This window comes from Peromyscus eremicus, chromosome 22 (assembly GCF_949786415.1).
Source record: "Peromyscus eremicus chromosome 22, PerEre_H2_v1, whole genome shotgun sequence".
NCBI lineage: Eukaryota > Metazoa > Chordata > Mammalia > Rodentia > Cricetidae > Peromyscus > Peromyscus eremicus.
The window spans coordinates 37,206,560-37,223,779 of record NC_081437.1 but is presented as its reverse complement, the minus strand read 5'-3'; the positions used below and the strand labels follow the sequence as shown (position 1 = coordinate 37,223,779).

At 45.9% G+C, this 17,220-nt stretch overlaps 1 protein-coding gene across 2 annotated transcripts in view; it reads right to left on the bottom strand.

The window, feature by feature from the left end:
* Positions 1 to 3,688: 3,688 nt before the first annotated feature.
* Positions 3,689 to 17,220, bottom strand: part of Mboat2 (membrane bound O-acyltransferase domain containing 2) — a 129,668-nt gene continuing 116,136 nt past the window's right edge. For both annotated transcript variants that reach the window (XM_059248193.1, XM_059248194.1), the window contains 6 exons: positions 16,384 to 16,576; positions 12,893 to 12,996; positions 9,882 to 9,946; positions 8,390 to 8,522; positions 6,145 to 6,296; positions 3,689 to 4,585 (listed from right to left, as the gene is read on the bottom strand). In XM_059248193.1, coding sequence (XP_059104176.1) covers positions 4,360 to 4,585; positions 6,145 to 6,296; positions 8,390 to 8,522; positions 9,882 to 9,946; positions 12,893 to 12,996; positions 16,384 to 16,576 — 873 coding nt within the window. In that variant the 3' untranslated portion in view covers positions 3,689 to 4,359. The remainder of the gene's footprint in view (positions 4,586 to 6,144; positions 6,297 to 8,389; positions 8,523 to 9,881; positions 9,947 to 12,892; positions 12,997 to 16,383; positions 16,577 to 17,220) is intronic.

Below are 17,220 nucleotides of genomic sequence, written 5' to 3'. Positions count from 1 at the left end.
CGATCAATGACCTATGGAGCTTCTTCTCAGCTCTTCACTGGAGTTTGCATTGTGTTAAAAACCTATTAAAATAAATTATTATCTGAAAACATACAAAACAGTATTAAGCAGCCTACTAATTAAAATGTCATTGGCTGCACTCTCTGTACAACAAGAGCCTCAGAAAGCAGCTTAAGTCGTTGATTAGAAGAGCAATCCTACAAAATATCAACGTGGAAAATGTCGTTTGAAATTTTCTTCCAGAAGGAGAGTCACTATAAATAGATTTGACTACACGGTGTTACAGAAAAATCGCTGTAGAGAACTGCCACGTTTTGATCCGTCAGACTCAAAATTCAGAGTGGATTTGTTTTTCCAGGCAAATCCCTTCCTTCCACATTCAGAGGCCTCTCTGAGACAAACTCACCTTTCCAAGGGCAGTGGGAAGCCGAGATTAAGCATCAGAGGCAAGTGTATAAATGATCAGCCATTCCTCAGATGTGACTAGTGGAGTGTAACAGGTATCTATGGTCCTCGGGGCAGGTAGGGCTACAGTCACAGTGTAAGCTGGAATTCTGCACCTAGGGTAAACTGGGTGTGTTAAATTTCAGCCAGGGTAGACTATTAATGCCTGAATGAAACCCTTCCAAACACTGGTTTATAACTATGCATGTGAAATCCTTCCAAACACTGGTTTGTAACTATGCATGTGAAACCCTTCCAAACACTGGCTATAACTATGCATGTGAAATCCTTCCAAACACTGGCTATAACTATGCATGTGAAATCCTTCCAAACACTGGTTTATAACTATGCATGTGAAACCCTTCCAAACACTGGCTTATAACTACGCATGTGAGCCATCCTCAGTGGCCACAGCGCAGCAAACACTCTAAACGAGCCTCCCCTCTCAAAAATGTCTGTGTCAGGTATCATTTAGAACTCTTAGAATCAATGAGTGATACTTACGAACATCTGATCAGTACGACTGCCCAGATGTGCTCATGAATATACAAGTTGAACACTGAGGACGTACGGGATTTAAACCGGAAAAGCATTTGTCCTAAATGTTTAATCTAGTCTTCAAAAGTAAAACCTTTATGGTTATCTTGATGGCAATTTAAAATTGCTTCCTGTCATTTAAAATACAGAATAAGTTGATTCTCTGAATGAAATAACTGCTGAGGAGATATATGCTGGTAATCAAAATCAGCAATCTACGGGGAGTATTTAATGGCATAAATCCTCTCCAGTTTTACCCAGCAGAAACAGAAACCAGAGGAAGCAGAGGGGAAATGGCATGTCACTACTCGTTCCGAGCTAATGGATTAAAAGGTATTCTTTCCGTTGCTAGACAACCATTTTTTTTAAGTCAGCACCTTAAGCCCCAGTAATAAAAAGCAGCCGACAGTGACCAGCTCCCTTTGTGAACCTACCCCTCCCTTTGCCTTTTACCCTACAGGATGTGGGGTGAGGGGTGGGCCTCCCTAGGCAAGCGCCAGATGGACCAGCCAGGCCAATTAGTACTTCCAGGAAGCTGTTATCACTTTTTAGATGGCAACTTCAAAAGCGGCATGTGTGGAAATGCCTGTATGGATGTCATTCGTGGTAGGGACCAGCATGCTAAGACACAGTGATTGGGCACCCCTGAAGCCCAGAGAGCCTTCTCTCCAACTTTAGGTACTCCAGAAGCTAAGCAAGCTTCCCTAGTCACTCTGAGTTCTGATTAAAATGCATTGTTTTAAAAACAGTGAGCTGAGACACATCAAATTAACAATTATTGTTTCAAGAAAATGAAACCAAGGGAAGAATATTTTTGTTCTATTTTCCCTGAGTAGTATATAATCAAACAGAAGTATAAATATGATGTAGACAGACCCTCTCTGGAGTGACTTCGTGACACTGGAGGGGTGGAAAAATCATATCAACACACACTGAAACCTGATCTGCCGGTTAAACACAGCAAGCACATATTATAATGACCTCCTTCACACTCAACAGTGGCAGAAACATTACTCTAAATCCTTCTAAATAAGAGGCAAAATAATCTTTACAATATCCCACCAGACGTTCATTTTCTAGAACATGATTTTTTGAGAAAAATTGAGAATTTGATTTATTTTCTTTCAGATTGCATAATTATGATTATTTCTCCAAATTAGAAGATAGCCATCTAAAATTAAAAAAAAAAAAAAAAGATCTCATAAATGTAACTAGTAGCTGTAGAAGAATGAAAAAAAGAAATCGGTCAGATTGGATGTTCCATGCATCATCTTCCGGGAACTAGAACAATGGTTATTGTCTTGCTTTTTGGATGATAGTACTATGATTATAAATTCTTTGAGAGGAAACAAGCAACAGCCACTCAAGTGTACAGGCCTAGAAATAAGATGTGTTCGGGTAACAGAAATAGATGGGGTTATGTGTAAGTCCTGGGTAGACCTGGAAGTCCTCAGCAGTTTCTACCGGCTCTCCAGCCTTCCCTTATCAAATGCCTAGGGTTGTCTTTAATAGTGACTGGATTCTCCACGGTATTCACGAAATCGCAGAGACATTTGGGGCCAGGTACCCTCCGTAAACACTCTTTTCTTTCCTCTCGAATTCTACAGCAAGGTGGATTTCAACACCTCGGCAAACTATGAAAAAGTTTTTACCAGCCCTTTCCCTGGGAGAGGCAGTGGGAGGACTCTCCTCGTCAGGTAAACAACCTGCCTTGGGAAAATCGAAGGTGCCACAAATACCTCAAAGTCCGAGAACACCACACTGGCCGCTGTACCTTTTCCTTCCACTGAAATCTTAAACTACCCCACCACTGCTGGTTCCTCCTTAACTTCACTCCCAAGTGTATTAGTGACCAAAAAAAAAAAAACAAACAAAACAAAACAAAACAAAACAAAACAAAAAACCCACCTCATCGTAGACTGACAATTTGCATTTCATTTGAAAACTTAAGGCAAAACCAAAACAAATTTCATAAAAAGATTGGTCAAATAACAGAGAGGCTCAAAAGCCCAGCCTTTCTCTCTCACAAGGCAGAACCTACAGCCCATGTCAGTTCCACGGCCTCAAATCCGCCCCTTGCTTACATGCTTACAGCTGCTGTACCCCACAGCACAATGCTACCGGATCAAACACCCAGTCACTCAAGGCAAGAGCAGCCCCTAAGAGGAAAACACATATTTGTTTTGATAGACTCTTACACCCATTTTCACAAGAGTTTAACGGAAGAATTTTAATGCGTGGAGTTAAAGAATGTAGAAACTAATTTATTAATTTAAAAAAGTGTCACTTAGACTCAGCAACTAAGTTTTCTTTTCTCTAAAACTTTTCCCAAATAGCGACGGACATGACAGGGACAAGAAACCAATGAACCAGACAATACCCTTAATTCCTAGAGATTTCTTTCAAAATCTCCAAATAACCTACTACTGTTACTCTTATAATCTCCTCTAATTCTATGTAATTTATGCTCGAGAAATTTCTCCAGAAAGTCCACAGTATTATCAACGGATTGAACTTTCGTGTCCCGCACAATCACACTGATCTTGGACACGGAGGGGGAAGCCCTCTGCCTCTGGCTCCGGACCACACGGTGCTTTCTGCATTCTGGCCCTACTCACCTCATCTGCCCTCTTAGTTTTTGTTTTTGTTTTTTTCTTAAGAAAATAAGCCTAAAATATCACATTGCCAACCTTTAATTATGTTTTAGAACGTTTTAGAACGTCCTCCTGAAAGGGCCTCCTAACCGACACCAGGTGATTAAGCTCCCAGCAAAACAAGCTACCTGTAATTTGACAGCCCTGACTGTTGACTCTCCTAATGTGTGCAGTCCTCTGAGCTACCTTAAGAAACCCTTCAAATACTGAGATGTTTATTGCATTTTTCAAGTACCCACAATCTTAAATATCCGGTTTAAAAATCCTCCTCCATCCCGCTATGCAGCACACCACATCAGATATTGAAATTGTCTCCTCACCTGGAAAATACCATCCAGGAACAACATTGTAGGAAACAGGAGGTTTAAGGCAAGACATTCATTTGGAAAAATTTAACCTGTCAATCATCCGGATTGACATGATCATTTTTCCACCTCTTCGGTGCCTTGGGATACGCAATGTACATTCAGCAACAGGGCACACATATGACCTTGAGGGCATATGCTGAGGTCAGAGTGCCCTATTGAAATACGGAAAGATTTTGTATAAGGCGTGACCCACAGGAACATGGCATGGGGAGGGTTATTTCATTCCATTTCCAATCTGGTGTACAGGAAATCCCCTAACTGAGACTGTCCCATTTCCACCCAGTTAGTCTCTGGAAAGGCGTCAAGACTGGTTTTTCTGTTCACAGACGGGAAACCGCCGTCACGCGCTCCCCCAGTCACTGCGTCAGTGACGAGTGTCTAGAGGCAGTGTCTTGGTTCTGACTGCAAACATTGTTTGTCGTGGAAAAGCTGTTCTGTCCCAGAGAACTTTCTCTTTCGTCAAACTTTTTGGCCCATGAGAGCTGAACGTTTTCCGGTGTGCTCCTTCCTCTTTGAGACTTCTTCACAGGCAGCAAGAGCAGCACTAAGATGCTGCAGATGTGAAGGCTGTAATACCAGGAGCTGAAAGGAAAGGGAGACGGTTTACCAGCCACACCTTTGCCAACACCCAGGGCCCTGATGACGGGTGTGGATAATTGCAGCATTGCACCCAGCTTGGGAGTATAAACCTAGATACATTCCGGTGTTCTGTCAGGGTCATGAGGCTACACAGGACAAAACAGAAAGGTGTTTATTAACAGAGGCATCAGTCTGAACGTAGCCACAAAATTACATGTGGAGTTACCAGAGAACACTGGACAGCCAAGGGTCGAGTCCAGTCGCTGCTTGGCCTACCCCAAACCCACTGTCACTCAGTTAAAAGACCAAACAACATGAGCAGTAAGTAACAACCACTGTGTGATGGTGACTTCCAAAAATACAGGTCATATCTTAGAAATCACCAGAAAATCAGTCCCTAAATCGACTCTTGAGTCTGATGGGACCTTAACTGCTTCCAAAGTTGAAAGTTCAAAGTGACTGAAGAAAACAAATATGGGACAGACAACCCAACCAACAGCCCAACACATTTTAAAATGAATAAACTTTCCTAAAATGGACACTTTAACCAATATTTGTCTTTCCTATGTGACTATCAAGCCGGATCCTAATGTCTGAGTCTAATTCTTCGACTACACACTCTTGTGCCAAGTCACGGAATCCCACAGAAATGAAGGAATGGAGAGAATCAAGCTTCTGATTGCAAAGATCTCATTAACATGGGAGAAGTGGACGCTGGTGGAGCAGGGAGGGGAGATGGAAGATTAAGGAAAAGCAGGGACTTCCAGACAGCGACTTCTGAAATACAGAGGATCTCAGCTCTCAGCCACATGGAGAAGAGTGAGGAGGAGGCGGGGGGAAGTGAAAATACTCTGACTGGAAAATCCAGTTAATTAATAATTGATAAAGCATGCCCCCTTTTCCTCTTCTGGCCATTTTCTGGACACTCAGGTGACAGCTAAGTCTTCTGGAGCTGGGGGTGGGTTCCTCTGCTCGTGCCAATGAGGGATGAGCTGCCTCATGAAGGAACCTGGGACTGCTTGGTTTAGGACTAAGAAGTAATTGATAATATACTTAATGGAAGAAATGAAGCTGCCGAATTATTATCTTTCTATGTCTGTGCTGGCTGGTTTTGTGTCAACTTGACACAAGCTAGAGTCATCAGAGAAGAAGGAAGCCATTCAGTGGAGGGAATGCTTCCACAAGATCCATCTGTAAGACATTTTCACAATTATTGATCAGTAGGGGAGGGCCCAGCCCATAGTGGGTGGGGTCATTCCTAGGCTGATGGTCCTGGGTTCTATAAGAAAGCAGGCTGAGGAAGCCATGGAAACAAGCCAGTGAGCAGCACCCCTCCATGGCCTCTGCATCAGCTCCTGCCTCCAGGTTCCTTCAAAGATGAACAGTGCTGTGGAAATGTAGCCCAAATAAACCCTCTCCTCCCCAGCTTGCTTTTGGTTACGGTGTTTTGTCACAACAACAGAAAGCGTAACTAAGACAATTTCTCTTATTCTGTTCAATTAGTACGGAACTTCCTTTGGGAACACGCCGACCCCTCCCGACGGCTGAAGAGTGACGCTCACCTGTAAAACGTGAACGACGGTTTTATAGAGAGAAGCACAAAGGGGACAACCGTGTAACTGATGGTTATCTGTGTCGCTGCCCACGTGAGGATGTCATAGAACAACTTCAGCTGAGGGGGTTCAATGAAATAATGTCTGAAGTTACTTCTCACCTGGAAAGAGACAAAGACACAAGAACATTCACTCCGTCTCTAGATTTAACACTATGTACAAAACCCACTGGTGATGGCGACTATTTCAAGCCATAGAGTAACGTGCTCTCACACTGCTGCCCGGGTTTGAACCGCCGCCACCACCAGGACGCGCTGGTCCCAACAACAGTACTGTGTGTATTGGTGGGGGAAGGGAGCCAGCAAACGGTGGACTGTGCAGAGGGTCTGGGGGCGCTCTCTGTAGCTTTTTTGTGGGTGTGAAGTTGTTTAAAATGAAGCTTCCCAAGAGAGTTAGCAATGGGCACCAACAGAGCTCTTTAAATAGTGCTGGGTAAATTAGAGACCGCGGACGCCTTCACTGGGTTTCCGGTTTCTCCTTCACTCAGGAACGAGGCAGCTCTACTCTGGCTTCGCCTCCGAGTGTGTGGAAGACCAGAAGGATCTCTGGCCTCAATTCTGGTCAGACAGCAGACATGGAAACAGAGACCACACACACCACTCACTGAGGGGAGCTGGGAGAGCCTCTCAAAAAGGTTTGTTTGTCTGTGTGTGTGTGTGTGTGTGTGTGTGTGTGTGTGTGTGTGTGTGTGTGTATGTTTCGGGGTTGGAGACTTGTGCATTCTAGGCAAGCGTACTCAGCCACATGCCCAGTTGAAAATAGTCATATGCTGCGGTTTTGAACTGTACAAACTTAAACAAATTTCCCATTTCTACCAGATGCCTCATGTTTTGTGTTTCCTTTCTTTCTTTCTTTTATGTCTTGAGTGTCGTAACATTTCCACAGGGGAAGCATGGCCTTGGTTATAAAGATGCCACATGGGTTCCTCAGAATTGAGGTAGTGACTGGTTATGACTCTCAGTGGCTAGGACCCAGTCCTGGCACTTAGGGCCTCTTGCCTAGCTCTCTCTAATCCGTTCTGTCTATTACCAAAGAACCCATTTCCTCCAGCATGACGGCACCATGCCACCCCAAGTTTCAAAATCTTAGCTGGCTGGGGGTACAGCTCAGTGCTACAGTGCTCATCTATATTCTGAGGCCCAAGGTCCATTCTTCAGCACCCCAAGAAAACAAAACAGAAGCCCCACGTCCCCTGACTCCCGGATGCCAAGGACAGAGCAGGACCAGCCTCTGCTGATGTTCAGGCCCTTCAGCACCGCCTGCCTCCTTCCTTCTATTCCCCTATCGGGAACTATCCGCTGGTCACACAGACAGGAACGCTCTGCCTTAATTACACTGACCTGCCGTCTCCCAAGCTCACCTTGGCTTTTGAGCTTTTCTAATGCCATGCCCATGCCTAAGACACAATCTTCTCCCCACTCTGCTCTAGTTGGCACTGACTTCCAGAAGGCACAGCCTGTGTTACTATTTCTTGCCATTCCCTCAGGTCCATCAAAATGAGGATCCGCTAACTTGTTGGATGAAGCTCCTTTACCCACAAGGCATTATAATGAGCTTGTTAAAACGTACTTCTTGACACATGACTTCCCTCTTGTTGACTTTCAAATACTTACACCAATTTATCCTCCTTTCCTCTCCCGTAGTAGGAAGCTATCTCAACTGTTTCCCCAAACTGTTCCAGGTTCCCCCAGCACATACTCTACAGGATGGTACCACAGCCAGTGTCTCCCACTGGGAACTACCCATCCCCTCTCTGGGAGTGGTCAAACTCCACTCTCAACTGAGAGAGGACCCAAGGGCTACAGCCCGCAGGAAACAAATGTTTGTGAAGAACAGACATACCCATTCTTTTGTTTGCTTGTTGTTCTGTGGGGGGTAGCTGCTTGTTTGTTTTTGGTTTCTCAACACAGGGTTTCACTGTTGAACAGCCTTGGCTGTGCTGGAACTCACTCTGTAGCCCAGGCTGCCCTCGAACTCACAGAGATCCACCTGCCTCTGCCCGCTGAGTGATGGGATTAAAGGCGTGCGCCACCACCTGGCTCAGACCTACCCACTGTAATTGTCTTTGTTTTCTCTCTCAATCAGAAAACGCCCTAAGACACATAACCTGTTTCAGGCACTTCCCACATGCTGTTGATCACAGCCAAAGAAACAGAGATTTCACTGGATTATAAAATAAAACGTTGATACTTACAGCCCGCGCTGCTAACGTCATTAACACTCCTGTCAGAAACGTCAGGTAGTATCCTGGGTAGACCCCGTGCCAAACGGCGGAAAGAAAGAATGTCTGGGTTGTCGGACTGAAGGTCGCTCGTTCATAACACACCCTAGAAACCACGGAGAGCCAAGAGGAGTGAGCAGATCTGAGTTCACAAAGGCCACAGGGTCCTTCTCTGACCTACAGGTTTAGGGGAGCCGGGAAAGCAAACAGCATTTCTCCTGGGCACTGCTCGGTCACTGAGTGCCACACTTACGAGCATAAACTTTGTTCTTATCTCTTCACCAGTACACATAATTACTAAAATGATCACTTCCAGTATTGGGAGTCTATGTACCAGTTAGTTTTCTTAAAGCAGGGGACAGGATTCTAGAACAGAACCACTGAGAAGGCTGGCTGGGGCGCAATGTGACAGCGTATGTTGTATGTCTCAAGGGGTGCATTTGATTGTCACGGCACTCCTGTGACTCCGTTCCCAACCCCTTATCTCGGGTGCTACTCTGCCTGGGGCACCCAAGCTCACATGCGGAGACACATCTGACTGTCAGTTCTCGGTGCTCTGGCTAGTCTCTTCTCTCGGAACGTGCATTCCAAGGGACACCTGTAAGGTGTGGTTGTCACTTTTCAGGTTCCTTTATTTTGTGTGTACGAATGTCTTACCCACATGCACGTATGTCTACTACATGCATGCCTGGTGCCTGCCAAGGTTAGAGAAAGGCATCAGATCCTCTGGAACTGGTGTTAGGGATTGTTACGAACCACTTTGTGGGTGGTGAGAGTTGAACTCGGGTCCTCTGCACGAGCAGCAAGTGCTCTTAACTGCTGAGCCAACTCTGCAGCCTCCAGCTGTAATTTTAAGGATAGTGTGAGTTCTGACTATGGAGTGGGGACTGAGTCTTTTGGTCGTGTCCCATGCCCAATATATAAAGAGCTGTTGAGTCAGTCCTAGAAATCCAAGGCAGGCCTGGGGATTGGCTGGTTTGTTATGTGGTTTTTTGTTTTTGTTTTTTTGGGTTTTTGTTGTTGTTGTTGTTTGTTTGTTTCTCGAGACAGGGTTTCTCTGTGTAGCCTTCCTGGAACTCACTCTGAAGACCAGGCTGGCTTTAGACTCACAAGATCCGCCTGACTCTGCCTCCCAAGTGCTAGGATTCAAGGTGTGCGCCACCACCATCTGGTTGAGTTTGTTTTTAATACCAAATCTCTAGGACACAAGAACTACAGAGAACACTGGGTACCCCAGACATCAGCAGAGCCTGAACCAGGATGAGGAGACACCCACATAAGAATGTGTGTGACTCGATGTGATGAGTAGTGTGTTGCTCTGGTGGATGCTAATGGCATACCTTGGGTAAAACCAAGACCACAATGGCATTCAACACACCTACAACGAAGACCATCAAGTCAGCAAGCTCAACCCCAAGTCCCTGATGCCAGAGCATGCCCAAGGGTGACTCGTGGAGGAACATACCTTTTGAGCCAAAGAGCTGTCTGGATATTCCAATTATCGAGAAACATCTTAAAACTTGTTGACATCTGAAAAACAAAGGGACCTTTTTCTTTGGCCAACAAAATAATGAAGCTTTGAGTCTACATAATAATGCTTTAGTATGCTAAAAAAATTAAAACCAAAAATCACTTGGTAATGATGGCATGGCATGGGTTCCTTCCTTAACACTGTTCTAATACAGTAACATCTTCCGTGAAAGTTTCTGTATCTCCGGGCACATCAGAGGGGAGAAGGGCATCGCCATGCTCCCCCAGGTCATGGATACAGAGAAGTCCTCCCAGAGCCCAGAACACTCACACAGTGATCTGCTGACCTCTGCGCCCTGGATGGTGCCGCCACCACACCCTCCTCTCCCCACATTCTGTCTCTTTCCAGGGGAAGGATGTCCATAGTCACAGTCACCCAGTACTGTTTCTCCGTCCCCCTAGCTCCACATTGTCTCCAGAGAGCAATGGGTCATAAACCTCCCAGACTGTGGCCACTCGCGTGGGAAGCCTCTGTGGTCAAGCTAATCGTATTAGATCTAGCGTTCCCTGGGTGTGTCTGTCTATCCCTGCACTGCATCTCATCTGTTGTCATCCTGTGTGACCATCTCCCTTCCTTTACTCAGTTATGGTGATGGTGGGATCAAACCAAGGGCCCCCCACACACAGTAGGTGCACAGTCAATCACTGTGGGCAGCTACGTCTCTAGCTCCTCCCAGCATTTTAGATCCCACAGTCTATCTCATCAGATCTGGATGTCCTTGTCCTACCCAGCGACCTATCAAAACCCTACTCTCTGACTGGCACGATGTCTGTCATCCCCACTGGTAGCATCTGGATGATGACCGTGACAGTCCAGACCTGTCCTATGTCCATGGTTCTCAGCTGTAACTAGGCCCTCAATCTACCTGATGGTAACTGTCCCCGTCTTGAAAACACTTTTATGACAATGCAACATTTTGTGTGTGAGAGAGGGTACACCAAAAAGAAGTAATTTCCTACGGGTCGACCAAGTACCTCAGGAGTTCCCCCAAATCCCTCAGAGCAGGCTGACCCGGCCTCCTTCTACAGATACTAGACTGCCTTCAAGACAGAATTCACCATACTCCACATCCTCATTAGACCTCATGCTCCATGGCACACCCGCGTCCCTCCATCTCAGGAGTCCCTTTCTCCAGGGCGAGTGTGGCCACCTCTCCTCTGCCTCTCTCCACTGTGCCAGACTCTCCATCTTCAAACTCCTTTCTAGTCAGAAATTTTAATCTTTCTGTTTATGTGTGTGTGCGTGTATATGTGTGTGTGTGTGTGTGTGTGTGTGTGTGTGTGTGTGTGTGTGTGTGTGCCTCTGCATATATATACATGTGTGTGCAGGTATGCACAGGGGCCCGAGGAGAGTTTCAGATCCCTGAGGTTACAGGTGGTCTCGAGCTGACACGGGTGCTGGGAACTGAACTCAGGTCCTCTACAGAGCGGCGAGTGTTCTTAACCACTGACCCACCTCTCCAACCCTTTCGTCTTTCTGTTTTAAGAGAAAATTCAACAAAAGTCTCCTCAGGGCCCCCTCTGGCCACAGGCCTCACAACTACAGCCCCCCCAGGCCTGGGTCACCTACCTTTTGTGCTCCCCCTCCCTGAAGACTAGTCAATGAACTCCTAACCGGTGGGGCTGCTCCTGAGCCCCCATCTCACTCACATCTGGGGACGTTTAGCAATGGCCACTGTGTCCTCCTTCAGGGATCCAATGCTTCTCTTTCTTCATTCCACTTATCCCCAAGAAGGTGACACCTCATATCCCTGGTTCTCGAGGTATGGGAAAACCCTGCCCTTCTTATGGACGAGTATAAAAACATGGAACACTAACAGTCTCTCTGTGGGGGTGAAAGTTCCTCAGAGTGGCACCAAACAGTCAAAGGCTGTAAATACCAACATGTCCATCCCCGTACTCCAGCAACCACCCTTTCCTCTCCCCTTCCCTGTTTTTATTTATTTATTTTTATTTTATGAATAGTTTGCCTGTGAGTATCTGTGTACCATGTGCAGGTAGTGCTTCTAGATCCATAAGAGGGCGCCAGACCCCCTGGAACTAGAGTCAGACAGGGCTGCCAGTGGCCTTGTAGGCGCAGGGAGCTTCTGAGGTTGTGCTGGGCATGGCTTCTGCTTTCCAGCCTCACCTCCAGCACCTCCACATGCCGCCCTGTGAACTGCTCGCTCTCTCCTACCCTCACAGGCTGCTGTTCCTCCAGGGCTCATCTGGACATCTCCCGTTTCACTTTCCCTCAGACTACAGATCCACAGACACCCTATGCCTGCACCAGCCAGGTCAGAACCTACTTTCCAGCACTTTCCACAGCCTCCTGGGGACCCATAAGTCACCAGCCTCATTCACTGAATCCCCTTGGGGGAAGTGGGGGCGGGGAGTGGTCCACCATGAGTAAATATGGGGGAAAGCTGGGGTATTACATCATGGTCCTCCTCCCTATGTTTGGCTTTGGCATTCTTTCCACCCCCTCTTCTATGAGGCTGAAGGCGGTGGCGTGGGTATCCAGTTGAATGCCAAACATCCAACAGTCACTTCTTCACAGCACCTCGACCAGCCAGGAATCTTTGTATAAAAAGAAACATCACTCCACGTGTGAGAAATGTCCCCCATGGTCTCATGCCCGTGACTATTCGATTCCCAGGTGATGGTGCTGTCTGGGAGGTTTGGGAGGGGGTCTTGTTGGAGGAAGCACGTCACTGGAGGCGGACTGAAACCGTTTTAAGACAAACGCCATTCCTACTTCACTCTCAGGATGTGTCTCCACTCCATCGTCACGGACGCTAACCTTCTGTAAGCCCAAATAAACTCTTTATTCTATTACAGAGAAATAAAATGAAATAAAAGGTCAACACCCGTCAGCACCACTCTCGGGAGAGCGCACCGTAGCCTGGGAAAGCAAACTGTGGCATTTAAATTGTCGCATAACTAACGTCTTAGCCATTTACTAACCTCTATTTGCTGAATTCTCAGATTGGAAATCAAGTCCCAACGAGCCACTCCATTCCTGTCGTAGCCTCTGAAACCGAAGCCTGCCGCGTTGTTAATGGCATCAGCTGTCACAAAGTATTAGAAATGTTATTACAATGTAGATACAATATATGTGTGTGTGTACACACACACACTTACATGTTTTGTATTGTTTTAAGATTGTCCGGGTGTTTTGCCTACATGCATGCTATATGTACCATGTACATGCCTGGTGCCCTGGGAGGGCCAGAAGAGGATGTTAGATCCCCTGGAACTGGAGTTACAAATGGTTGTGAGCCACCACGTGGGTGCTGGGAACTGAACCTGGATCCTCTGCAGGAGCAGCAGATGCTCTTAACTGCTGAGCCATGCTCCCGCCCCTCAAATCTACTCTATTTTCCCAGAAGGTATGTACAATGTTTTATTCTTAAACAGCAAACGTTGACTTTTTATTTAGTAGTATGTGAGAGATCGAACCCTGGGCCTTGAACCTTCTAGGCAAGCCCTTTCCTGGTGAGCTACAACCATAATCCATGACTTATTCTAAATAAATGTGTATTGTGTGTATGTCTCTCTTTATACATGCTACATGTATGCAGGTGTCCATGGAGGCCAGGGGAGGATACTGGATCCCATGAAGCTGGAGTGAAAGGTAGATATAAGCAACCAAACTCGGATCCTTTTGAAGAGCAAGAAGTCATTTGTTGTTGTTGTTGTTGTTGTTGTTATTTTTTGTTTTTATTTTTGAGACAAGGTCTCTCTATTGCTCTGGCTGTCCTGGAACTCACTATGTAAACCAGGCTGGCCTTGAACTCACAGAGACCCACCAGCCTCTGCCTCCCCTGGGATTAGAGGCATGTGCCACCACGACTCAGCAGCCAGCATTCCTAACAACTGAGTCATCTCTCCAGCCTGACTTATTCTAATTTTTAAGAAAGGTTAGAAACTATCACACTCTGTGAAAATAATGACCCTATTAAGGACAGCTAGTTAGTTAACAAAACACCAGACATGAAGCATGAGGAGACAGGAGGAATTAAAAATGCTGGGGTACAACGTTCGAATATGGTGGAGAGTGCTCAGCCATCTGGAGGGCACTGCTGGGACCTTCTGCCCCGAGCTCAGCATGTTCCTTTTGGACTTTATTACAGACAGAAACACAAGGGGGCTAATGCCTCCATCCCTTTCCTTCTTGGCTCAGAGTCCACTGTCTGCAGAACTTGCTTTTCAACCCCTTCACACGATGCTCCATCAGCATCTCTGCTTACAAACCTGCTCAAGACGGGAAGTCTCTGCCTCAGGTGGGTCCTTCCCAACCAACGGGAAGTGTCTCTAATTCACACCATCTGTGTGTTGACCAAACTAGCAGAAACCCATCAAAATGCAGCAAAACAACACACCTTCACAGACAAGGATCCTACCCTTAAATTGTTTATTCCTTATTATTTATTTGATTAAGCAAAAATTACAGTGGGGGGGGGGAGTGAGCAATAGAGATTTACCCTTCTGTCAGGTTTAAGAAGGGCCAAAACATCTGAGCCTTTATGGTGAGCCTATCAATATAGTAATGTGCAGGCTTAATAGGATTAAAGATTAAAATCTGCTAATAACATAAAAAGAGCCCCACTGCCCCCACACAAGGCTGCCAACAACCCAAATGGGTAGAAGACCATATTCCTGCAGCTAGTGGCCTAACTAATCCAATGGTTCAAACCTAATTCATTACATTTATCTATTTATCTATTTATTTATCTATCTATCTGTCTGGTGTGTGTGTGGGGGGGTGTTGTATGTGCATATGGGCAGGTGTGCAGGCACTCACATGCCACAGAGCATGTGTAGAGGTCAGAGGTCAGAGGACAGCTTCCAGGAGCTGCTTCTCTCCTTCCAACATGTGGGTCCCTGGGATTGAACACAAGTTATCAGGCAAGTAACTAGTGCCTTTACGCAGTGAGCCATTTTACCAACATCAACAACAACAATTAAAAAAAATTAAAAATATGAAATTGGTTTGGAATATCAGAGCCTCTCTCGGGTTAGAGTCAGCATTTTGACAGGTATACATGGATCTTAAGGAATCTCATTTAGTATCAGTGTTTAAATTTGGCTAGTATAAAAATAGTACTAAGGAAATATTAGTTTAAACCCACACAAGGCCAGGCATAATAGTGCAAGCTTCTCATTGCTAGCATCCCAGAGACTGAGGAAGGGCCTGGAGATGGAGGGCAACCCAGGATGCACAAGGAGATCCTGTCTCAAAACAATCAAATTCTCACAAGGTAATATTATCTTTTATTATCATTAAATTAACAGTAGCCTGTTAGTGACTTTAGCAGTCACTTTTACTGACGCATTTCTGCATGAAAGTCTGAAAATATGGACTCTAGTTCTGAATTACATTCCACTATAATAAAATGAAGGCAGCAAAAATAATAATAATAAAAAAAATAAAGGCAGCAGCCAAATCCAGACACCAACTACTCAGCCTTTCTGCGGTGTGCTCTTTGTAGATATCCAAATGTTCACTGAGTATCACATCAACTTAGTAAACAGGACACCATCTTAAGAATAAAGAGGCTTGTGACACAGTGAGGAGGGAAAATGACATACAAAACAGGCTCCAATCCACCTCGGTCCACCCTCCGAGATGTGGGCGGGATCATGACCTGTTTAGACCATGTAGTCTGTTGCTACATTCAAGAAGATTCACGGGGCGACAACATGAAAATGCTAACCATCTCGAAGATAAAGTTCATGACATCATCGCCTGGAGCCTCCTGAGGCTTGTGCAGCCGTACAGGGGAGGACTTGAGAGACTCTCCTCCCCAGGCCCATCTTACACTGGTCATAGCCCAGGCACTTCCACGCCACGCCTCTTCAATATCAAAGGCACAGCGCTCTTCTCTAACACTCAAAATGCCTGGCGGGTGCCACGAACCCTTTCGTGAACTGATGTGGTTTGACACACTTTACTAGTGAAGTTCCGGTCATAATAAACCATATCTATGTCATAATGATAAGTGCAATCAAATCATGCGAAACTGCAGGGACCCTGAAGACAGGGACTATGCCATGCATGCTAGTATTCAATCAAGCTCGCACAGCCTAGCATACAACAGGCACTGAGATAAGTACCTGCGATCACCTCAACTATCCATTGATTTTTATCTTCTAATAAAACAGGCCTTGCTCATGCACTTTGGGGGTTTGTTTCTTATGCAAAATGACTGACTGTTCTACTTGGTCTTTAACTATATATCCTCAAGAGGGCACTCTTGAGCTGGATGCAGTGGGGTGCTTGTAGGTTCGGCAACTAGCAAGGCTGAAGCAGGGGGATTGCTTGCACTCAGTAGTTTGAGGCCAGCAGGTACAATAAGGCATAGTAACAGAAAAACAAAACCAAAAGCCCTAGGACATTGCCTGAGATCTACAAGACACACTTCAGCATGGGGACGATTCTACATGCAACTTACCTAAGGTCCATGCAAAATAGTACTTAGGTCTGGCAGCCAAAAGAGAGATGTACAGATAGGTGGCTTTGGCTGGCCACGATGCGGTGGCTTGGAAATGCTCGTCGATGTTGTACTCCACAGGCAGCAGGTTGGAAATGGTCAAGTGAAATAATAAAGAGAGTCCGCAGACTAGGAGCTTCTCCGTAACTGCTGCCTGGAAGGGGTAGGCAAGGGTCACAAACCTGGTAGACTCTGTTCGCACTTCTTACACACTGCCACACTCAGATCCTTAATACAGCAGCAATAAACCCTACTGCTCATGATCAAAACTCAGGAGTCACCTCGCCCTGGACATTTCATATCCTCACAGTCCCACACAGGCATATTGTCAACCTCATTAATATCAATCACCAAAGCAGGGTCTCTCAGTCAAATCCAGAACTCCCTGATATGACTCATCTTGCTAGACAGCCAGCTGTGGGGATCCCCTGTGTCTGCCTTCCAGGGATAGAATTACAGGCAGGTTGTGACACCCTATCATGACATGGGTCCTGGGGATCCAAACTATGGTCCTCACGCCTTGTTAAAGTGCCTTAGCCACTGAGCCATCTCCCCAGCCCCATGGGCACGATGTTGACTAGCATCATTAGGAAGAGAATGCAACCAGGAAAGGAGCCTCCGGTGTTTCCAGTGGTGGATCAGGAAGACAGAAGGCCATGAGGTGAGACCCACCAGGTAAGACTCACCATTGGACAGCATTACTGTCACTAAGGAATTTGTTTCCTTTCTTTTTAAAAAAGTTTATATTTATTTATTTTATGTGTACAAATGTTTACCTGTACGTTTGCATGGGCACTG